A 23,238-nucleotide genomic window follows, 5' to 3' on the forward strand; every position below is an offset into this window, starting at 1 on the left:
AGACCTCAGACTCATGCAAACATTATACTACACCCAGCAGGCATCTATCAAAATCGGAAACTCTACAGGAAATTCCATTCCTATTAAGAAAGGAGTCCGTCAAGGGTGTGTTGCCTCACCAGATCTGTTTAATCTATACCAAGAAACAATCATGAGGGGCATAACTAATATGGAGGGAATAAAAGTAGGAGGTCACAACATAAATAATATAAGATACGCAGACGATACGGTACTCATTGCAACATCAGAAATCCAACTTCAAAAGATTGTTGACAAAGTGGTTGTAGATAGTGAAGCCAAGGGAATGGAAGTGAATATCACCAAAACGGAATGCATGGTAATACAGAAAAACCCCGAAAACAACAACACCTGCAATATAACGATTCACGGCGAGCAACTTACCAACGTAGAAAGTTTTAAATACCTAGGTTCAATAGTGACAACAGATGGAAGATGTAACCGAGACATACGAGCAAGAATAACTCAAGCCAAACAGGCCTTCATGGACCTGGGAAACATTTTGAAAAACAAACAGATGTCGTTCGGGATTAGATTCCGAGTCTTGAAGTGCTACGTGTGGCCAATCTTGTTATACGGATGCGAAAGCTGGACTACAAATGCAGAAACACAAAAGAACATTGAAGCTTTTGAAATGTGGTGCTTGAGAAGGATGCAGAGAATATCGTATACTGCACATAAAACGAACGAAGAAGTGCTAAAACAAACATACCAACAAAGGAAACTAATGCCCTTAATAGCGGATCGACAACTTTCCTTTTTCGGACACATAGTAAGGAAAGATAAGAATGAATACCTGGCAAGTTGTGGAAAAATACCTGGTAAACGCGCCCGGGGGAGACAAAGAAAAACACCCATAGATCAACTGAAGGGCTTCACCAACCTAACAATCCAAGAGCTGTTTGAAAAAGCAAGAGACAGGGAGGAATGGAGAGAGATAATTCATGCAGTATCCGAAGCCTGGACCAGGCATGGAACCTAGAAGTAGAAGAAGAATACACAGATAGTGTGCTGTTTGAATCTGTTCCCTATTTTAACCATTCCCCTTGTCTTACCGTTTCTTGTATGGCTTAAATTGTAAATCTTTAGATATTTTTTTACTATCCCATTTTCTTCCTTTTTACTGGCACCATATTGACCTAAAATAAAAGCATAAAACAAAGAGAAAATTATTGAGGCATGTACCAGTGAGGAAGCAGGTATAACGTGACAGAGAATGATGGAGTGGAGAAAGTGCTTCTTTTGGATTTATACAAAAACGTACATCGAGTATACCAGAGTCAGTAAGGCAAACCAGACATTCACATTAGCTTCCCTCAAATTTGGAGAGCAACGGAATTATATTCCAGCACTAAAATAAAGATTATTAAAAGTAATGTCTTGAGCGTTTTGCTCATGTTGTTGAATGTTGGAAGATCACAGAGTATCATCCAGAAACTTGAATATTCCAAAACAAATGTTTGTGTCGAATCTTCAAAATATTTTGGCCAAACAATCTCAAATGAGGACCTGAGAGCGAGAGCTGAAGTGGAGTCATTAAAAGGAGAAGATGGCAGTGGTTGGGGCATATCTGTCGCAGACCTGATGAAACATTGATAAGAAAGGCTCTCCAAGGAAAGAGGAAGTGAGGCCGCCCCAAGGAGACTTGGAGACGTACCGTAGAGAGGGACCTAAAACAGAGAGGTCTGTCCCTCGAGATGGCCCCAAGAATAACTGCTGACAGGATCAGGTGGAGATCCCTTGCATCGCCTCAAGTGCCAGCAGGCCCGGAGAGGATTGAGTGAGTGAGTGAGTGCATCAAGTCTACCTCTGTCTGACCTCATTATTGGTATAAAGTCTTGAAATAGATGGGAATTGATGAAATTGGTGACTATTTTTTGCAATATAATATAAACATATCAATATCAAGTGGTTACGTCAAGACACGATTTTCCTCTAACCATTTTGGATGTCCAGAGGAGTTCAAGGAAACCGTGCTCGAATGTAATCTCAAAATAGGCATATCGGTGGATTGCTCATGGAACCTTCTTTGGTGCTTTTAACTTAAGATTTACTTTTCCTCTATATCTCATCTTTCTTTTTAATTTTACTGGTGATAAAATAACCTAATAAGTGTCGTAAGCGCTGTAAAAAAACCCAAAATCTGTGTTTCTTTTTTCTCACCTCCATGTGGGCAGGGAGGTCATTCTATTTGGGAAGAGGTAGGAAGGGTATGACATTTGTACATTGTAGATGTCTTTTTCCAGCCGTCTACAATGGCGGTTTCAGCCAAAGTAGGCTATTTTGAAAATAACACAGAACCATGCATTGCTAGCTTTCTACATCTGGTCTATAATGGATAGGCCTTGATGACAATGACATCGTGTCGATCAGTCAACTCTGCACGTCAGCACAGCAGCTGCATCAACATCAGCATTCGTCGGCAGTCGCTGCACTGCATTTTTAAAATATTGGTTTCATCAATTCCATGCTGTTCAATTTTCTCCTGGTTCTCAATGATGATCATAGTAAAGTACCGTAATGGAGAATCCCAGAGGCTCCTTCCGTTGGTGAGGCGAAGCGAGACAAAAAGCCAGCTTAGGTGACACTGCTAGCTGCACAGGAGTTAATTGGCACTAGCCGTCGACCGATGTGGTGCTCACTCACGTAAACTTGAGCTTTTATATGGCGCAATATCCACTAAACATGCTCAAAGCACTTTACAAGGGGTCCCAAGCCAACAGCAACACTTGACACGTAGAACGAGATATGATGCCTATTATGCGATACTATTATTACAATTGTTTGCAGACTGAGACAACGCTATTAATGGCCAGGTACTCATTTTATACTTGAGAACAGCGCCGCTCAAGTTCAAGGTCTTTATCTGCAAAAAGCGTTTTGCCCACCACTGCAGATTTTGTACAGTTATATATGCTCAGAGAGCCCAATATTATAGTCAGCGCTTTTCTCTTCGTATGCATGATCAGCAATCAGCAGAGATGATGATAGCGGTCAACAGCGCAGTATCATAACTTAGGCGTGTTCCGCCGGTGTGTAGCGCTAGTCGATTGCTATGGTGTTTGTGCTATGGTGAAAAAATATAACAATACATAAGAAAGATATTTTACACTAAAAAAAAAAAATCACTGGACTGTTTCCCTTCCAGCCAAGGACTCTGGCTAGGGCCAGGACAAAACTACATACATATATGTGATCTCATTCGAAGACACAGACAGAGAGCAAGTTGGAAAACAGGTATAGCGGAACGAAATTGAAGTCACTCAGCTCTTTTTTATTATTTCTAGTTCTAGACAACATAATATTACTAAGTTCTGTATATATCTATTTTGAAAAAATTTATCTGGTATGGAGGGAGGTCACGTTCACTTTTGATTTATCTTCTTTCCTCCTATCTGATCTGCTTTTTCGACTTGCTTTCTCTCTTTGTCTTGGAATGGGATTACTTGGTTCCAACTTGGTTTTGTCCTGTCCCAGGCCGGAGTCCTTTACTAATACGAACATTACGAGGTGACTATTTGCTATACGACTGCAAATAGGAAAAACTACCACCTTTCCCTATCTGTACTTCCAACACTTTTTGTGTTGAATGTAAAATTTGTTAGCTTATAGATCTACGGTCATTCTGTTTTCATAAATAAAAAAAAAATGGCTCTTTCGGTAAAAATCTGTAAAACTAAAGCCATTGTAAACCAATGGTGGAAAGAAAGTAAACATCAAAAGACTATGGAGATATCTAGGGAGACCACGATCTTGATCGAGAAGCTCAAATGATTTGTTTGGGATAGGTTGGCCATGAGTGTGGCCTCCCAATCCCCCAAAATGTCTTTCCAATAACTGTATTCTAAAATTCTGAGAACAGCGCCGCTCAAGTTCAAGGTCTTTATCTGCAAAAAGCGGATTTGCCCATCACTGCAGATTTTATACAATTATATATACTCGGAGCGCCCAATATTATAGTCAGTGCTTTTCTCTTCGTATGCGTGATCAGCAATCAGCAGAGATGATGATAGTGGTCAATAACGCTGTGTCATAACTGAGGCGTGTTCCGGCGGTGATGAGCTCTAGTCGATTGCTGGTGTTCGTTTGCGTGAAAAGATATAACAATCCATCTTGCGATGTTGTCGCAATAAAATAGTTGAGGTGTTTGCAATTGTATATATATATATATATATATATATATATATATATATATATATATATATATATATATATATATATATATATATATATATACGAGGGCTCTTTCATAATTAACCGAAAAATGCCTGTAAAATCCGCGTTTTTTATGCTATCAACAAAATTCTTGCACGTGTTCATACCTTGACTCGTCCTTCATTTCTCTGCGTAACAGATAAGTCTGTCGACACACTTCTGCCAACGCCGCACCATGGAATAGATACCCTCTCAGAAGAAATTTCCGTCAAGGTTTTGTAGCCATTTCCGCACATTGTCAACAAGCTCTTCATCGACATCAAAGCGCTTTCCTGCCAGCTCACGTTTCAGTGGCCCAAAGAGGTGATAATCGGATGGTGCGAGGTCTGGACTGTGTGGTGGGTGTGGCAAAATCTCCCATCCACATTTCTCTAGCCAACCTTGCGTCACTCGTGCTGTGCGGGGTGTAGCGTTGTCGTGTTGCAAAATGACCCCGTTGGTCAACTGCCCTGGGCGCTTTCTGCGAATGGCCTCCCTAAGCTTGTCAAGAGTTTGGCAGTACCTTGCAGCATTGATTGTTTCTCCAGGTTGTAAGGTTTCGAACAGAATAACACCACGACTGTCCCAGAAAACAGTTCCCATTATTTTCTTTGCTGACCGCATGACTTTGAATTTCTTTGCGACAGGTGAGGATGGATGTTTCCATGTCATCGAATCTTGCTTTGTTTCTGGGGTGCAATGGTGCAACCAAGTCTCATCACCGGTGACTATGTTGTCAAGAAAAGTCACATCGTACCCTAGAAAGTCTCCGCCGGCATTGGCAGTATGCCCGCGAACCCTGCGTGAGCTCTTGCTTCTTCTCAAAAGTTCCCTGCAGATGTCCAAGCTTTGTTCTTTATGATTGTCTGTCAATTGCTTAGGAACCCATCTTGCGCTGACTTTTCTGTAGCCAAGTTCATCAAATACAATTCTATGGGCAGAAGTTTCCGAAATTTCAAGACTGCTTGCGATTTCATAAAGTTTCAACCTCCTGTCTTGACAAATAAGCTCATCAACTCGCTTCACATTGTCTTCTGACGTCGCAGTTATCGAACGCCCTCTCCCTTCCCTGTCTGTCAAGTCGGAATGGCCGGCTTCAAACAAATTACACCAGTGATAGACTTGTGTACGGCTTATAACATGCTCACCATATACACTCTGAAGTTCTTTATGAATTTCGGTAGGATTCAGACTTTTGGCGTTCAAAAAACGTATGACAGCTCTGATTTCCTCCTTTGACCAAGTTTCAAGGTGGGCTGCCATCTTTAAAATCGTCTAGAAATTCATTGTGCAAAATGATGCACTTCATAATTTCTGGGAATATCCGTAAGGAAATAAGGAATATCATGTCATTTACAGAATTAAAAAATCTCCACTGGTTGCTGAGCAATGGGCATTTTTCGGTTATTTCTGAAAGAGCCCTCGTAAATCGTCAACGTTCATCTGATCAGCGTGATCGTCTGGTAAGGTGATGTTCTACATATGACTATAGTGGTGGGTTCGAATCCCATTGTAACCAGTGTTTCAGGTAACAAAAACTAAAAACATTATCACGACCCCCCAGCCAATGAAGTTTATCCTGAATTCATTATGTTAATTATAAAACGGACATTAACAAATAGGAAGCCATTATGTCGCAAAGTACTTTTCATCAAACCTAACAACAGACATAGCTCCCTCCTTTTGCTAAATGGAAAACCGAAGGTCAGGAACCATTTCCTGAAACTCTTGAGTTAAAAAGCAATCCATTTCCATGTGAGCACATTATTTAGGTCTTGAACTATTGCCCCCTTCAGTCAGTATAATGAATTCTTTTTTTTTAAAGAAGATATATACTATGAAAGCATTACTGAGTAAAAACACTTCTTTAAAAAAAAAAAAGACAATACCTTTATATGAACCCCGGAGAGACAAATTTAAAAAGATGCCCAATCACAACTCAAACCCTTGCTTTTAAAACTATTGTTAGACCAATTTTGGAGTACCGCAGCTCAATTTGGGACCCATATACAAAGAAAAACATCGACACCTTAGAAAACATCCAAAGAAAAACAGCAAGACGCATCACAAACACATTCTATCCTTTTTCAAGTGCGTCTGAAATATCACAACGGATTGGCCTTGAACCTCTGGAAAAGAGAAGAAAGATAGATAAACTTAAATTGTTCCACAAGATCTACTACAAAAATTCGTGCCTTAAACTTCCAAACGACATCAAAGATATCGGCACAAGAAATACGAGGGGACACACAGCAAGAGTAACCATCCCAACATCAAAAACAGACGCCCACATGTATTCGTTTTTCCCTTCCACTGCCCGACTATGGAATAGCCTCCCAGCTGAAGTGGCTGAAAACGGTTGCCAACATGCCTTCACGCGATTGCTAGAGTTCACAACGTGACTTTTTTAATCTATGTGTTTTTTTAAAAATTAGTATTATGTGCAGAGTTTTAGCAAGTTTAAAATGTAAAACACTACAAACTGTGGAGTGATCCTCAACAATATTGGAGGTTTCCACAAGACGAAGAAGAAGAAGAGAGATATACTAATGAATAAAGTAATAATGCACTTTACTTTTTCATCTAAATTACAATTTATTAATATTAACTTAAAATAATAACTCCCTTGAAAAAAATAAATCAATATCACAATATCCGAAAGTCAGATAGCAAAGATATCAGAAATAATTGTGACTTATTATAATGATATCCTAGAAAAAGGGAGGAAATAATAATGACAAACACATTCAACCAACTGAATATCTAATCACATTCTTTGCCATAAAGATTCTATCAGCTTTTTAAATCATCATTCATGCAAGAGGCCACTTCCATTGGTTTTTGGGTGGCGGGGCGACTAGGGGTTCCCAGGGTTTCCATTTCAACATATTTCTTGCCAAACTTAGTTCTTTCTCAGCCTGTAGAGGAAAATGAAATTGATAAGGTTAATAGTAGGTACCTAGTAGTGATAACAGGTGTAGCTCATTTCATAATGATTACACATATTCACATATATTGAATTTTAATCTTAAACCTGATATTATCTTAAACTTGTTAAGATTGTAATGGATATATAAATTTTTGACTGCTGAACTCATCTGGTTCAAAGGTTAGCTTGAGAGGAGTCATCAGACAATCGTCCTAATCATGAATATCCACATAGCGGCCAACTAGTCAAAAAGCTGAAACGGGACACCCTAACCCACAGACAATATGTACCTTCATGGCCTAAAACAGTAGAATGTTTTGGACTATTCTATAATATGATCTGGACTAGAGCTTTTTCTGTTCCTTGTTTAAATTTGCTAGTCAAAAAAGATAAATCCTCGAACAATCAAGGGTCATTTCCATACACATAAACAGTCCAATTTTTCCCCCCTTAAAATCTTTCTCAGAACGCCAAATCGGAACAGTCTTGATTTTATCAGGACAGTTGGCCGCTATGTATCCAGAAAAATTTGACAGAAAAGAAGACAAGTGTGCCACAAGCTCAGTTAGTATATATTAATATATGGAAATAATAAAAGATGAATTGTCAACCCTTTTCCATGGCCCAACCAAATCTTTGTCATCGACTTTAGTGAGGGTGAATAGTCATGTCCCTGTAGAAATTATCATACCAAAGAGCTAGAGCTGCTGACCTGGTACATCAATTGAAAGGGAGTTTTGGGACAAAATTCAGGGAGATTTGGCTCTGAGTGTGAAGAGCCTAATCCTTACTACTAGCCCATTCTTTTCCATTTATCAAATACAGTGTAATATGAATGACCTACCAAATGTGCTGAAATCAAAGTATCAAATTAAGGCACCGGTGTAAGATAAAGATCTGAACAAGTGTGTATGAAAGGTGCCAGACAAAGCAAGAAAAAAAAAACATCTCAAAAATCAATCTACCTCTGTGGTTTTAGATGGTAAAGAATTTGCAAAACCGCGCTCAGCAAACTTTGTTCTTAGGACGTTTTTCTCCATTAGCAAAGAACTGGCGGATCGCAGAGATTGAGTTGGTTTATATTCCCTCACAAGGCATTCAAGGTATTCAGGTGATATATGGTGAAGACAATTGTACACAAAACATGCGATGTTGTATATTATTCTTTTCTCTATTGGAAGCCAGTGTTGACTTAAGAACCACTGTCCCCACTGTCAGAGAGAGCAGGCAACATAATCCTACACTGTCCTGTGATGAGATTGATGAGAGGTTTTGAGGTTGTTCTCAACTGCGGTGACGAATTTAAAGACTGACTGGAACCTTCCTGCGTGGAGATGTAGCCATACGCTACTACTACTACTACCACAAGGTAAAGCACCTATCCCTTTCACTTATTTAATATTTTACTAAATTACAGAAACTTGAATTTGCATAGATTGTTAATACACTTTCTGTCCATCAACAAGTACCCAGATTAAATGTTAAGTAACACTTATCACAAAGTAATTTATTACATGATATAAAAATATCTTCAAATTTAACAAGAGATGCACTAGACTGTTATGATGATGATGTTGGCACTAACAATAAATACCGTAATAAGAATTAATTTCTGACAGTCATCATCATCATCATCAATGCCTTTTTCACCCTGGGTCAGGGTATAGGCCACAGACAAACAGTTTCCATCCTTCTCTATCCTGAGCCAACTTTTTTATCTCATTCCAGGTCTTACCACTTCTCTGTATATCCGCTTCTTTAATTCTTCTCCATGTTCCTCGTGGCCTTCCCCTTGATCTTCTGCCCTGAGGGTTCCAGTCCAATACTTTCTTTGTTATAGTTGAGTCATTCTTTCTAAGCGTGTGTCCAATCCACCTCCATCGTCTTCTTCCTATATCCTCTCCCACTGGTTTCTGCTGTGTTCTTTTCCATACTTCTTCATTTTTTATTCTATCCATCCATTTTATTCTGAGTAGCTTACGCATACACCTGTTTACGAAAATCTGTACCCTCCTTATACATGCCTGTGATGCGTTCCAAGTTTCACATCCATACAGTAGGACAGACTTCACGTTTGAGTTGAAAAGTCTTAGCTTTAGTTGAAGGGAGATATCTTTAGTTCTCCAAACTCTGTTCAAAGATGTGAATGCAGCCTGTGCCTTTCCTATTCGTGCTTTCACCTCTGCTTCCGTGCCTCCATCCTTGTCAATTATACTTCCGAGATAGCAGAAAGTGTCTATATCTTCGAGTTCCTGATCTTTTACTTTGATCTGCTCCCTTTGACGCGTACCTATCCTCAAGACCTTTGACTTTGCAGGGTGAATTCTTAGACCAATTGATTCCGAGAGGCTGTTTATAATTGTGGTTTTTGCTTGCATCTGGTCCTGGGTGTGGGACAAAAGAGCCAGATCATCTGCAAAATCCAGATCATCCAACTGTGTCCAGGGGATCCACTGTATCCCATTTCTTCTCCCTTTAGAGGTTTCCTTCATTAGCCAATCAATGGCAAGGATGAACAGGAATGGAGAGAGCAAGCATCCCTGCTTGACACCAGTCTTAATTTCAAAGCTGTCAGTAAGCTGATCTTCATGTACAACCCTGCAACTTGATCCTTCATACATTTCCTTAATGAGGTTTACTATCTTTTCAGGGAGTCCATAATGTGCCAGAATTTTCCACAATGTTGCTCTGTCAATACTGTCGAAAGCCTTCTCGTAATCCAGAAAGTTGACAATAAGAGGAGAATTCCATTCTATAGACTGTTCCACTATGACTCGCAGAGAGGCAATCTGGTCGGTGGTTGAACGGTTTTTCCGAAAACCTGCCTGTTCGTCCCGCAGTTTAGCATCTGTTGCATTCTTAATTCTCTCTAAAATAATACGGTTGAAAACCTTTCCTGGGATAGAAAGAAGAGTGATGCCTCGATAATTATTACAATTACTGAGGTCCCCTTTCTTTGGAAGCTTGATAAGATGTCCTTCCTTCCAATCCTTTGGGAATATCCCGTCATTCCAGATTCTCTCAAATAGTGGGTGCAGGGCCTCAGCATTTCTTTCCGCATCAACTTTTAGAGCCTCCGGTGGAATCTGGTCTGGTCCAGCAGTTTTCCCCCTTTTCATCTTGTTAATGGCACCCACAATCTCTGCTATCGATGGTGGATCACAGCTAATTGGTAGCTCATTCCTTGCAGGCAAAATTTCTGGCTGGTTGTCTGGTGGTGGTCTGTTCAGAAGGCAGTTGAAATGTTCCCTCCATCGTTCAGATTGAGCCTCTTTTCCAAAAATGGTTTTCCCATCTTTGTCTTTGACTGGTACCTCTGGTTTCCCATATTTTCCAGCAAGTGTCTTGGTAGTTTGATAAAGGATCCTCATGTGTCCTCCAGTCGCTGCTGCTTCTGCTTTCTCTGCAAGTCTGTTCATGAATGCTTCCTTGTCTTTCTTCACAGATCTTTTGACTTCCTTAGCTATGGCTCGATACTGCTCTTGTGCATCCAGTCTTGAAGCCCTTGTTCGGCTTGCATTCACTTGTTCCTTCCTTGTTCTCCTCTTTTCAATAAGGTCCAAGGTGGTTGGACTTATCCATTCTTTATGTTCCGATTTCTTTACCCCCAACACCTCGTGGCAAGTTGTTATGTAGACTTCCTTGATCTTTGCCCAATGTGACTCTACATCTATGTCCTCCTCGAGCTCAGTAAGAGGTTGGAATCTATTACTCAATTGTAGTTTGAATTCCTCATTCTTTTCCCCATCAAGTGCATTCACCTCGAATTTTCTTCTTGTATGTGATCTGGCCCCGTGTTTTCTGAGTCGGAGCTTAAGCTTTGCCAATAGCAGGTGATGGTCTGATCCAACATCTGCCCCTCTCCGTACTGTCACATCTTCCAATGAACGTCTGAATCTACGAGAGATACAAAAATGATCAATCTGATTCTCTGTCACACCATCTGGTGAGACCCAAGTTGCTTTGTGGATCCTCTTATGGGGGAACACTGATCCTCCAATCACCAAACTGTTGAATGCACAGAAATTTGCAAATCTCTCACCATTATCATTCATTTCTCCCATGCCATGACGTCCCATGATACCTTCATAGCCTACGTTATCCTGTCCCACTTTTGCATTAGCATCTCCCATCAATATGTTGATGTCTTTCCTTGGCAACTTGTCAATGACTTGTTGTAGCAGACCATAAAATGTATCTTTGTCCTCATCTGTTGCATCATTTGTTGGGGCATAGATCTGTACAATGTTCATACTGATCTTCTTACTCTGTGTTGTAAAGGACGCCATGATGATCCTTTCTCCGCATTGTTCCCATCCTCTCAGTGACTTCTGGGCAAACTTGCTTAGAATTATTCCTACTCCCTGTGTATGAATCCCGTCCCCTCTCCCTGAATATAAAATCTTCTCCCCAGACTTGAGGTGTTTCTGTCCGGATTGTATCCAGTGGGTTTCGCTTACTCCAAGTATATGCAGCCTGTATCTTCTCATCTCAGTCACAACTTGAGAGCTTTTTCCTGCTTCATACATGGTGCGAACGTTCCACGACGCAATTCGAAGCTGCTTGTTTGGCGAAGACGTCATCGGGTCAGCAGAGTCCTTCCGGCTTTGTCTGTTGTCCTTCATAAATTCTGTAATTCCAGAAACTCTTCGGTCGCCCAAGCTAAAAAAAGGATTTGGTTTGTCTGTCTGTGTTTCTGTAACGGTTTGAGTTTAACGGAAAGGGGTGTTAACCCTTTGCCAACCCCCAACCTGGAGGACCAGGTGACTCAAAGATGGGGGAATCACACACCATTAGTCGCCTTTTACGACACGCTGGCTTGGCGTTGGGCTATTCTTGACCCTCTCAGTTGAGGGACCCCGGACACCACACGGGGGAATTTCTGACAGTACCTGCTTAATAAGTTCCTCAGCCTGACCACAATTGATTTTTTTCTCCAATTTAAACACATCTGGCTCCTGAAATATTAGGTGAGGAGGATAAAGCATTAGAAAATGGAAACTGACAGCTGACAAATCAACAACAACAGACAAAATTGCTTAAAAATGGTTGATGAAGTTTTGAATGATGAATCAAAGTGTGGTGAAATGAAATATTTTTCCAAATGAACTCTTTATCATGTTCAAGGTGTATGAAAACCGAACAAATAACAAAACAAAATAAATAAAAAATACCAAAAAAAAATACAAACTATTACAACAAAACAATGGAAAAAATAGCACACTAATTCACTATTAAATAACATACAGTTTTCACATGGTTGAGACGTTCATTGATAATTTGTTGGGTATGTCTTCTGTATGCTGCTTCAGCAGGCATTCGATCCAATTGTTGCTGAATCTTTGTATACAAAACTTTCAAAGTCTGTGGAGGATGAATTAAAAATAAATCTCTTAGAATTAGAAACAATGAAGATATAATGGAAGTTTTATGAATAAGCAAACAAGTGCATCTACAGTAAAAACCGGATAAACTGAAAAAACTCAAAACAAATGTCCCCTACTCACCCACCCATCCACCCACTACACTAATTAAACACTAATTAAACAAAATGACTAAGTTGAATTTGATCTGATGTAATGTGTATGACAATGGGTGAGTACGTTGTGAGGATCCATATATATCAATATCACTGAACTCATCATCTTGTTGCTTCACGCTTCATTCTAATTTTGACCTTGAAGTGTCCACAGCTCTCAGATTTCTCTTCCCCTCATTATCATCAAGAACTTTACTTCTAGTAGTAGGTACTACCACTAACTGCATAGTCACATCTACCTAATTGTTTGTTGGTTTAAAAAAAAATACTTTAATCCATTCCACATCACCATAATTTATAATAAATTTATTGCTGGTAAATAAAAATACAATAATTCAATAATCAAATTAAATCAACCAAATAAAAATATGTGAATGAAATAGAAAAACAAGCAAACAGACAAAAAAAAAGGACCCCCCCCCCCCCGCCCCACCACACAAAACCGATAAATAAAGAACGGCATACTGATGCGACGTTAACCATGAGATAATGAGACAACCTAATGTATCAACTATGATTTTGAGTAAGGATGAGTTGTGCCCCTTGATAATCCCAAAAACTTTTAAAGTATGTCTAAATCGAAATAGAATACAAAGACCCTTGAATTTAATCAGTTTTTACTGTATATATAACTTCCTCACCTTCTCTTTAATATAAATTGTATTAAGTCGATGTGTACATTTGTTATGGACTCATTGTTGTAATGGAAATATTTTCAAACAAAAGCAAGATATATTTGTCGTATTAGGTTGAGTAAATGGGCTAGCTTTGTCACTGTAGTGAAATGCAGTCTGCATAGAATAGAATAGACAATATGACTTCTTGCTTTGACGAATGTTGTCTAATATTACTATAAAAGCCTGCCTGAGTAATCTTTTAATATGAAGAGACAATTTTACCTGATGTGGATGCCTTGCCACAGCAAGACCCGTCAGGCCAGTTGTCTGTAACAGAGTAAAATAAATGACAATATATGACTTTGTTGTGTTATCTATTGAGGTGTTGGAAAATACATCTTACCACAAAAACAAAACAAAACAAAAATTTAAAAAAAGATTTCAAAAAGCATGGAACACAGATTTCTACAATGTCACAGTATTTTTAAAATGTGTTGTTCTCTTAAAATTTCATAATTTTAACTAATCTTTAAAATCTATTTATCTAATACTATAATTAAGTTTTACTTATTAATTATAATAGTAATAATAATAATAATAATAATAACAATAATAATAATAATAATAATAATAATAATAGTAATAATAATAATAATAATAATAATAATAATAATAATAATAATAATAATAATAATAATAATAATAATAATAATAATGATGATGATGATGAGATGGAGGTTAAGAACAGGATCCAGGAAGGCTGGAATCATTGGAGGGAGTTAACTGGAGTTATGTGAGATAAAAAAATTTCCGCAAAGCTGAAGGGAAAAATATATATATATATCTATTGTAAGATTGCAATGTTGTATGGATTGGTGACTGCAGCTACGACAAAGAAAAAAGATATAGAAGTTGAGATGGCAGAAATTAGGATGTCAAGATGGCCACAATGCTGAAAAGTAAGAAATAAACGGCTTGGAAGTATGACTGAAGTGAAAAATGTATCATTAAAGTTGAGAGAAGATAGATTGAAATGGTTCAGACATTTTAAGAGATGGGAGAGGGAGTACATGAGAAAGAAAGTATATACAATTAGTAGGAAAGAGAAAAAAGGGATGCCCGAAGACTAGGTGGATGGTTAGGGTAAAGGAAGATAAGAAAGAACTGGGTCTGGAGGAAGATGATGCAATGAACTGAGGTGAATGGAGATGTGGCATTCATTATGGCAACCCTGCAAAATGCAGGATAAGCTGAGAGAAGAGGAAGATGATTATGATGACAATGATAATAATAATGATAATAATAATAATAATAATAATAATAATAATAATAATAATAATAATAATAATAATAATAATAATAATAAAATAGCTAGTGTTGAGGGAGTCTCCCCCCGATAATTTAAAAAAAATCCCCTCTTTAGTCTTTAGGTGTGCTGTCAAACTACAGAAGTCCTTCCTTCTTCTTCTTATTATTATTATCATTTATCATCCTAATTGTTTTTTATCTTTTAGTGATTTGTCATTATCATTAGTATTTGTTTATCATGGTTTTATTTTCTCTTTTTCTTTTTTATAGATATAAAATCTTTAAACTTATTACTACTACGCTATAATTTGATGATGATGATGATGATGACGATGATAATTAACACAACTCTACAGTGCAACAATAATGAAAGTGAAAGCAGTCGCTTAAAATAAAAGTGTATCTATGAGGGACACGAGAGAGAGAGAGAGAGAGAGAGAGAGAGAGAGAGAGAGAGAGAGAGAGAGAGAGAGAGAGAGAGAGAGAGAGAGAGAGAGAGAGAGAGAGAGAGGGCAGAAGAAGGGGAAGTAAAGAAGTGAGACTCCAGCTGACGCAGGAGGAGGAGGAGGAGGAGGAAACAATTTTTTCAGTCTCAACTGCAGCAGGTCAACTTGTTTTCCAGGTAATATATGGTAAAAGACATCGTGTTTTCATAATGACGTCCGTATGTGGAGTTTTCTTAATGCAAAATTCTATGCGCAGTAGGGGCATGTAGTAGTAGTAGTCCAGGCCTAGAACTTGGACTTGGTGTAGGCACTTGCAAGAAGTAGCTCTCGCGAGTTGAAAACAGGCGAGGATTTCTGTTTCCGTTTTTGAGGGGAAACATTTTAGGAGTGATTTTAAAATGCTCATTCTTCTTTCTCAGTGGAATGAAATGGCATGTATTATATATCATTGGAAAGGGCATAAAATTCTGCATACAATGATGCTAATATTATTATCTTCCTATATCATGATTTTGAGAAATCTTTGCGTAAAGAGAGTATATGTGTTTAAACGCTTATAACTTTTAAACCAGAGATGGTCCTTCTTAATAAAAAAAAGTCCTTCTGAGATACATATTAAAGTAGCTTCTCTAAAAATTTCAGAGCAAAATATGTTTGCACTCAAAAGTTAGAGCTCCCCAAAAAACAGTAATTGGCCTCGATTGTTTACAGAAGCTGCCATTTTCTTATACTGATTCACTTCCTGTCGTCTGCTGGGTTTGAGAGATAACTTCGTCAATCCACATCAAAACTTTACATCTTTATATCTTACAAAATATTCCATTTATGGAAGTTATTTTTCCATGCATTCATTTTATAATTTACAATTCTCTTCCTTTTTTTTCCGATTGATTTTTCACTGTTGATTTTGACGTTTTTCATCCTTAGACGGACGTCTGTCCAATTTAGGGGAACGGGGGAGCGGAAGTTTTTAAAATCACCTATTTTCGACCATTTTAAACACTAATACACCACCTCAAACATTTATCAGTCCATATCTCTGCTTTTATGAGGTCTATTTTCATTTTGAAAAGTTCAAAGTGAACAACTAAATGACGCCGATTCAGTGGTGTATTTGGTCTATCTACATGTGAATAAATATTTAATTGTCGACTTTTCCAAAATTCCAATAGGTCATTCATTTGCATTAGGGAGTTTAATAGAAATTCTAAATGTACCTCACACACTTGAAACCAATGTCATATGAAAGAGCTGGCAACACAGATTACAAAACAGTTTGAATTTTGTTTCTATCTTGATTAGAAATGTAGTTATGGCAGTTCAAAGTCTGAAATTTCAGACCGATTTTTACCCCAAAATTACCATTGCAAAGTTGTGACCGAAATCGCGTGATGTTAATAAAAATGGTTAAAACAGTCAATATGGAGTTCTTATCATATATTGTATACCAAAAGGTTTGTCTTATCGAGGACAATGCATTTACATTAATGAAGAGGAAGATAAACATTTCAAATTAACACATTATTACATAATATGTCGCAAATGTTACATAATCAAAAACTCGGCTAGACGTAAGAAACAATTTGCTCTAGTATCACTTTTGGATTTATCCCCAATATCTCACTGAAACAATTGCAAATAAGTACCCTCTTTTAATTAATACATAGAGAGAATAAAAAAAGGTTTGAGAGTATTTAAATGAAAAGATATAAACATGTTGTGTAATGACACAATGAGTTTATTTTTACCTATGGCAATTTAATTGCATATAAATAAAATGGTAGATTGAAAAAGTTCAAATAAATTTAAACAGATTCCCTATTATAATTAGAAGGAAAGTTCTGGCTTTTAATACTTTAAAAAATTCTGCTGAACCACTTTGGGTTTATTGCTATTACATCATTTGAACTGACAATTGATATAATTTTATTCCCCCCTCCCCCCCTTCTCTCTCAATGTATGGGGGTGTCAAAACTAATAGAACTTCTTACCATAATAATTATTAAGGCTAAGGCCTTTAGAATATGGATAAAAATGATAAACATATGGGAAAAAAGTTGATGACTTGATGGCAAAGTAAAATAAAATTAAATTAAAGCAATTGGTATTTTGAAAATATCGATATTATTAATATCGGATTTCACAAAGAGAAGAAATATACGAACTTTTAAAACAAAAACTATAAAATGCCTATAAATAAAGTTGGAAAGTATGTATTCAAAATAAAAACATAGTAAATAATAGTACTGAAAATATTATGGACTAAATTTAACATAATACATAACTAAATTTAAAATATCGATATGAATATCGATATCGCCAGGCAGCCATGATGAGAAGATAATGTAAACAAGGCATTTTGGCGCAGAGTTAAAAGGTGTCTGCGCATCGATATAGAGCCCTGAAATTTGGCATGAATAAAGTTTAGATGTTATTCTAAAAACAAGCGTTTAAATTTTAAAAACACACGCGGTAAATAAAAAAATAAATGCATTTGAAAATTGCCAAATTTTAAATTCATATAAATTCTGGAATTATTAATGGATTTTTCCTTAATTGGTACCATTTAAAAGGAAATTGAAAGACGAAAATAATGATACCAAAATATCTGCGATATTCCTCTTTATAACAAAGTTATGCATCTTTAATTGAACCCCCCAAAACGCGAACGGCAATTTCCAGTCACAACTTTCCTATGGGCGAGTTGGGTCAAAATTTGACTGCCACTGCTGCTGCTCACTAAACTGCCTACACTTAGGAAGGTCTCTAGCCCTTTAATATTATCAAAGTGACTATTTCTCCGAATGCTTGGGAAAATAAACTCCTTTAATATTATCAAAGTGACTATTTCTCCGAATGCTTGGGAAAATAAACCTGATCTCTATTTTTCCAAGCCGTTTCCATTCTCAAGAATTTTGGGGGGTCATTCGTTAGAGTGTTTGCATTTTTTTTGTCTTCTTTTACTTTTGCCAGTGCTTGGGCGCCGTCTTTTATTCCCAACTTTCTGTTAGACTTCCATCTTGAGTTTGTGATATCCTGTCTTTCAACCTCTGTTCCTGTCTTGAGACTTTGGCTTTGTTACTAAGGCTTACTTAAATAGTGCAGCGCGGAGTGAAAAGTGAATGCGTCATAGAGTATTCATGACAGCACAACTCCCAACTTTTTGATAAAATCTGATCCTAAAATGCTAGCTTGATGATTCGTGAGAATTCCCTGTCTACTCTGAGCATTTATTTTTGCATCAACGTCGCGTCCATAAGCCATCAAATACTGCAGGCTAGCCATTCAGAGCATTAGGAGAAATATAGTCGGCTAATATTTTTTTTTCTTTTCTGAAAGGCCTTTAAATTCCCTTGTAAACTTTTCATGATTTTGAATTTTGAACAAATTTCCTCTCAAAAAGTAAATGGGGAAATCTGACTTATTTGTGACTTGTGAACAGTGAAATCCGCCCCAAGTCTTTAAGCATGTCGTGATCTATTTTTCCTTGATTTCAGCTGTTTCAGCTCTAAACTATACCTTTCTCTCTCAATAAATAATTATTTTTCAGTTTGCAATGGATTACAGAGATGTTGAATTACCACATGTAAAAATTTCAATGTTGTATCTGAAGTCGTTTCTGAATTATACTTGATTATCCATTGGGTTGCTGTGTTTTGGTCACATATTTTCCTATTTATTAAGCTTCTATAGAGATTTTTCACCACATAAAAGGTCATAACTTTTTAACTAGTTGAGATAGAGCGATAATTTTTTCACTTTAGTAAATGTTTCACTCCCCTTTATTTTTCTACGCTAAATTAATACCGATATCACTATTTTGAAATATTCTTGCAAGTGCCTACTTGGTGGACTTGACTTACTCACTTACTCTTACTTTGTTGGGACTTACCTAATTATTATGATGTCTGCTGAAAACGACTTGGTGATAAACCTACAGCATTGCTGATCACTAAGTTGAATAGCCGCTGAATCCAGCGAAAATGCTATGATTTCAATTATTGACAGACTGTACTGAAATTTACAAAAAATAATGATATTATTGACTTACCGCTTTGTACATTCCTGCCATTGTTTTGACTTGGAATTGAAAATGAAAGTAGATTGCGATCAATTCTGAAGGTCGTAAATAAAATGGATTGGAATGTGTATTGTATTAAGTAGCTTAATTTACCGCTCGTAAAAATGAAATCAAAACTGAATGACTAAGTGTAATATTATTTTTCTATTAATTCTATATTTATTATAGCAATTGAATATTGTTATATTTTCTATATTTTCTTTATGACAGGGAATCCAATCCGTTTGATGGAACTCTTCCTTTTCACATGGTGACGTTGCTAGAGAGGAAATCTTTAGTGTAAAGAAACACAATTACTGCCCCACTTTTACTTCCATCTAAACAATCTCAAGTTTCAGAGTCCCCAAACTTGGGGATTGAATCTTGACCCGAGTGCCTTCAATTTCATTCGTCTATTTGTTTCGCTTGAAGTTCAATGAAAACTTGCACATGTTTTCTTCGGATGAGGAGGGAGATATTGAATTGACCCCGAGCAATAACATATCAAACTCTCATTATCAACTTGTCGCAACAATGTCTTCCTCTTCCAACTCGACAACCAGTGCCAGTGGTTACCATCACCCAACACTGCCGACTCACAAGGCCACAATAAACTCCAAAGATGAGTCAGATAGTGAAGTTCCGATATTTACGGCTCCTTCATTGTTGAAGAAAAATACGAAACCTTATTATTGGATAATATCTGCCTTTGCTGCACTCGGGGGTTTTTTGTTTGGTTACGACACAGGGATTATGTCTGGTGCAATGCTACTTTTAAAAGACCAGTTTAATTTAACATCGTTTTGGCAAGAATTGATAATAAGTGTCACGATAGGTGCTGCTGCAGTTGCATCGCTTTTTGGTGGATTTTTGAATGACAAATGCGGACGGAAATTCGTTGTTCTACTCAGCAGTTTTATCTTCACTGTTGGTGCTGTTGTTCTTGGAATCTCTCAGAACAAAGAGATGTTGCTAATTGGAAGATGCATTCTTGGTATTGCCATAGGTAAGGTTGATAAGAGAGAAACAAAATTGAGCTTTAAATATAAATCGCATATGCACTTAACATGCTCAAAACGCTTTACAAGAAGAAAAGTATTCGTTCGGACCTCAAACTCAAATTGTCCAAATAGCCGGAGTTTATCCCAGAAATGGATGTAACAGTTCCTTTCTTCTCTTTGGGTGGGCACTGATAAGTCACAAATGCCTTACAATGAGATCACCTGAGTCAAAATGTGGTCAGGCACGCAATATTTACTATAAAAATAAACCACATGGCTTGCTAGTCTTACTAAAGTAAGACAAATAGCTTTACAGTTTGACTACTTTGTTCACTCAGACAGTGTCTAACGTTTGTCAGATTAATTGCCATGGATACACATTTATATTTGCTGTGTTAGTCTTATTCCATTTGATTCATGACCTAAAATCATTGATATGAAAGACATTTCATAATTGAATTATTAATTATAATTATAGTGATACATACGATTTGCTGTCTAGTGTTCAAGGTTATGTGTCTGTTGGATATGGAAGGGGTGGTTAAACTGTCATGAATTTTTGTTTAAAACATGAAATTGTAAAACAGATAAAAATAAAGTTTTGGTGGCATTTTTATGCATCTCCGTCGGGGGACTGTTTCCCCTTTATCAACAAAACACGACGAATAAGATACTAAGGATGATTGAGAGATGTGTAGTGTGATTGGCGTAGATAAGGAGAATAAATATAACCAATGATGGGACAGGAAATAGAATACCCTATTGTAAGGAAGTACGAATTAAATTAAGACAATAAATATTAATAAAATTAATTAACACGCCCCTTTTATGTACTGCTGTTGGGGTGTAAAGTGCGGTGTCGAAATAGACCCACAGATAAAAGAGGCTTCTCATCTTATTTTCTGTGAATAGACCCGTATACGTCCATGAGTTTTAGATAGTTTTAGATTGTAGTTTAGCACACTGCTTAGTGATTACCGATTTACGTTTATGCAATGATAATAAATTAAAGAATAATAACAATGATTTAAAAAATCAAAGGTAAAAAGAAACATGGCACACAAATACTGATCTCAAATAAATAAATGATTTTAGAAAATTAAAATCAAAGTTTTTTTTAAACATGGTAAAAAGTTTTTTGAAAAATAACAAAACAAAACAAAAAAATGATGTCTTTCTCAATAAAGTAAACTTTAAAAAAAATAAATTCCTACAATGGGATCGAACCCTGTACATTGAAGGTTAGAGTCTGACAGCTTATCCACTGCACTACGGAGCCACCTGACAGTTCATAACATTTAATAAGGTCATTCTAAAACCTTATTTTACCTTCAATGCAACTTTTATTTTCTGGTTTTAAATTTCGATTTTTTAGATTATTATTCTATTTATTTATTTTTTAAATTTATTAACAAAGACGTACCTACAGATGTCACAATATAACTTTTGCCATGTCCAATTACCGACACAGCATCACTGATGAAATTGGGTGGAATGCGCATGCGTAACGGAGGTGCATAAAAACGAGCCGTTAAGATACACCGTCAACGGAGGTGCATAAAAACACTACGTAAAGTTTTGACTCCTTTGTTGTTAAAAATTAAAAGCAAGGTGGAGAATCTAATGCAGATTAGTAGTAGTAGTAGTAGTAGTAGTAGTAGTAGTAGTAGTAGTGGTAATATTCATAGTAGCAACAAAACTTCTCCTGTAATTCCTGGAAAAATGTTTATATAAATATTTTTTAAATTTTCATAATTTTTACAGGTCTGTCTTCTATGACAATCCCTATGTATATTGCTGAATGTACTCCATCAGATCTTCGCGGCCGCCTTGTTACATTGAACCTCTTATTTGTGACAGGTGGTCAGTGTTTCGCATCAGTCATGGCAGGAGCATTTAGCTACATAAAAAGTGATGGATGGAGGTACTTTTTGTATTTTATAATTTAAGAGATAAATGAATGCTTGAAGAAGAAATTCTTTTATATATTATATATACATAGTTTATGGTTTTTAGGCTCTTTTACATTGAACCACGCATAAGCAATTGAATCATAGAGTCCTTTCGTGGACTCTGAAACAATGGATCTCAGTGGGCATCAAATTTGGCTTGATTCAATTCGGTTTAGTATTTCTTTTTCATTTTTTACAATATACAGCATTTCTTATCCTAAATGAAAACATTAATTATAAAAATGTTTTAATCATTAACATTCAAACTATAAAATTCCATTTCTAGCATCTGCCTTGTCTCAATATAGTATCATATCAAGGTGACAGGTCATACAAAGTATTTTTAAATATATTAAATTTAACACAATCTTATTCAATAAGATGTGGCCATCAGAACTTTTTAACCTTTTGTCTTGACTTTAATTTTACAAACATTATTTTCATTTATTTTCACTCTCTTTTTTTTACAAAAACTTTCCATCACTCTTATTGTAATTCTTGCTTGTTTTGATTCAATGAATTTACCCTATCGCACATTGCTTATATATTTATATAATCTGAACTGAGAACAAAAGGTGAAATAAGTGCTGCTTTACATTAAATTTATCAGGTTATTTCATTGTTTATTATTTTCAGATTCATGCTTGGTTTAGCAGCAGCCCCTGCCTTCATACAATTATTAGGAATCGTATTTTTGCCTGAAAGTCCAAGATGGTTGATGAAGAAGGGAAAAGAAGAAAAGGCCAAATTAGTTCTAATGAAACTTATGGGGATTACAAATGTGGATGATGAAATCTTCAGAATTAGAACAGAGTGTGAAAATGAACAAGCTTACAATAGATCAGGTAAGATAACATTTGATACATATGCTTTTAATTTTATTTTGTTTTTAAACGTGAAATGTCATCACAAGTAATTGGAATAGAGAGATTTACCATTCACTCGTTTTCATCTCTTTAAAAATTCAAAATTGGATATTTCTCAAAGTGTTATTGAATCTCAGAAAAAAAATGTGTTACATTTACTGTATATTGATGTTATTCATTAAGTAAAATACTCACATTATCTTCCAATCAGATGAAACCAATGCTATCTATACACATGCCGACTCGTCGGGAATCTGGCGTGAAAACTAGAAGGCCCACGAGTCCCGCTGATAGCACTTAACTCTCTC

General features: G+C 36.6%; 2 protein-coding genes across 2 annotated transcripts in view; one reads left to right on the plus strand and one right to left on the minus strand.

The window, feature by feature from the left end:
* Positions 1–6,782: 6,782 nt before the first annotated feature.
* LOC144975309 (NADH dehydrogenase [ubiquinone] 1 alpha subcomplex subunit 5-like) lies at positions 6,783–19,259 on the minus strand. The gene is made up of 5 exons (XM_078919267.1): positions 19,103–19,259; positions 13,580–13,624; positions 12,389–12,505; positions 12,034–12,099; positions 6,783–7,130 (listed from the first exon to the last, which is right to left on the minus strand). The coding sequence occupies exons 1-5, from the start codon at positions 19,121–19,123 to the stop codon at positions 7,026–7,028; spliced, it is 354 nt and encodes a 117-aa protein (XP_078775393.1). The 5' UTR covers positions 19,124–19,259; the 3' UTR covers positions 6,783–7,025.
* A 110-nt stretch (positions 19,260–19,369) lies between these two features.
* Positions 19,370–23,238, plus strand: part of LOC144975308 (proton myo-inositol cotransporter-like) — a 22,693-nt gene continuing 18,824 nt past the window's right edge. Inside the window, exons 1-3 of the mRNA XM_078919266.1 lie at positions 19,370–20,117; positions 21,877–22,036; positions 22,701–22,909. Of these exons, the coding sequence (XP_078775392.1) occupies positions 19,562–20,117; positions 21,877–22,036; positions 22,701–22,909 (925 nt within the window). The 5' untranslated portion in view covers positions 19,370–19,561. The remainder of the gene's footprint in view (positions 20,118–21,876; positions 22,037–22,700; positions 22,910–23,238) is intronic.

Source organism: Berghia stephanieae, chromosome 6 (genome assembly GCF_034508935.2).
Source record: "Berghia stephanieae isolate SIO BIC M18660-M18661 chromosome 6, UCSD_Bste_1.3, whole genome shotgun sequence".
NCBI lineage: Eukaryota > Metazoa > Mollusca > Gastropoda > Nudibranchia > Aeolidiidae > Berghia > Berghia stephanieae.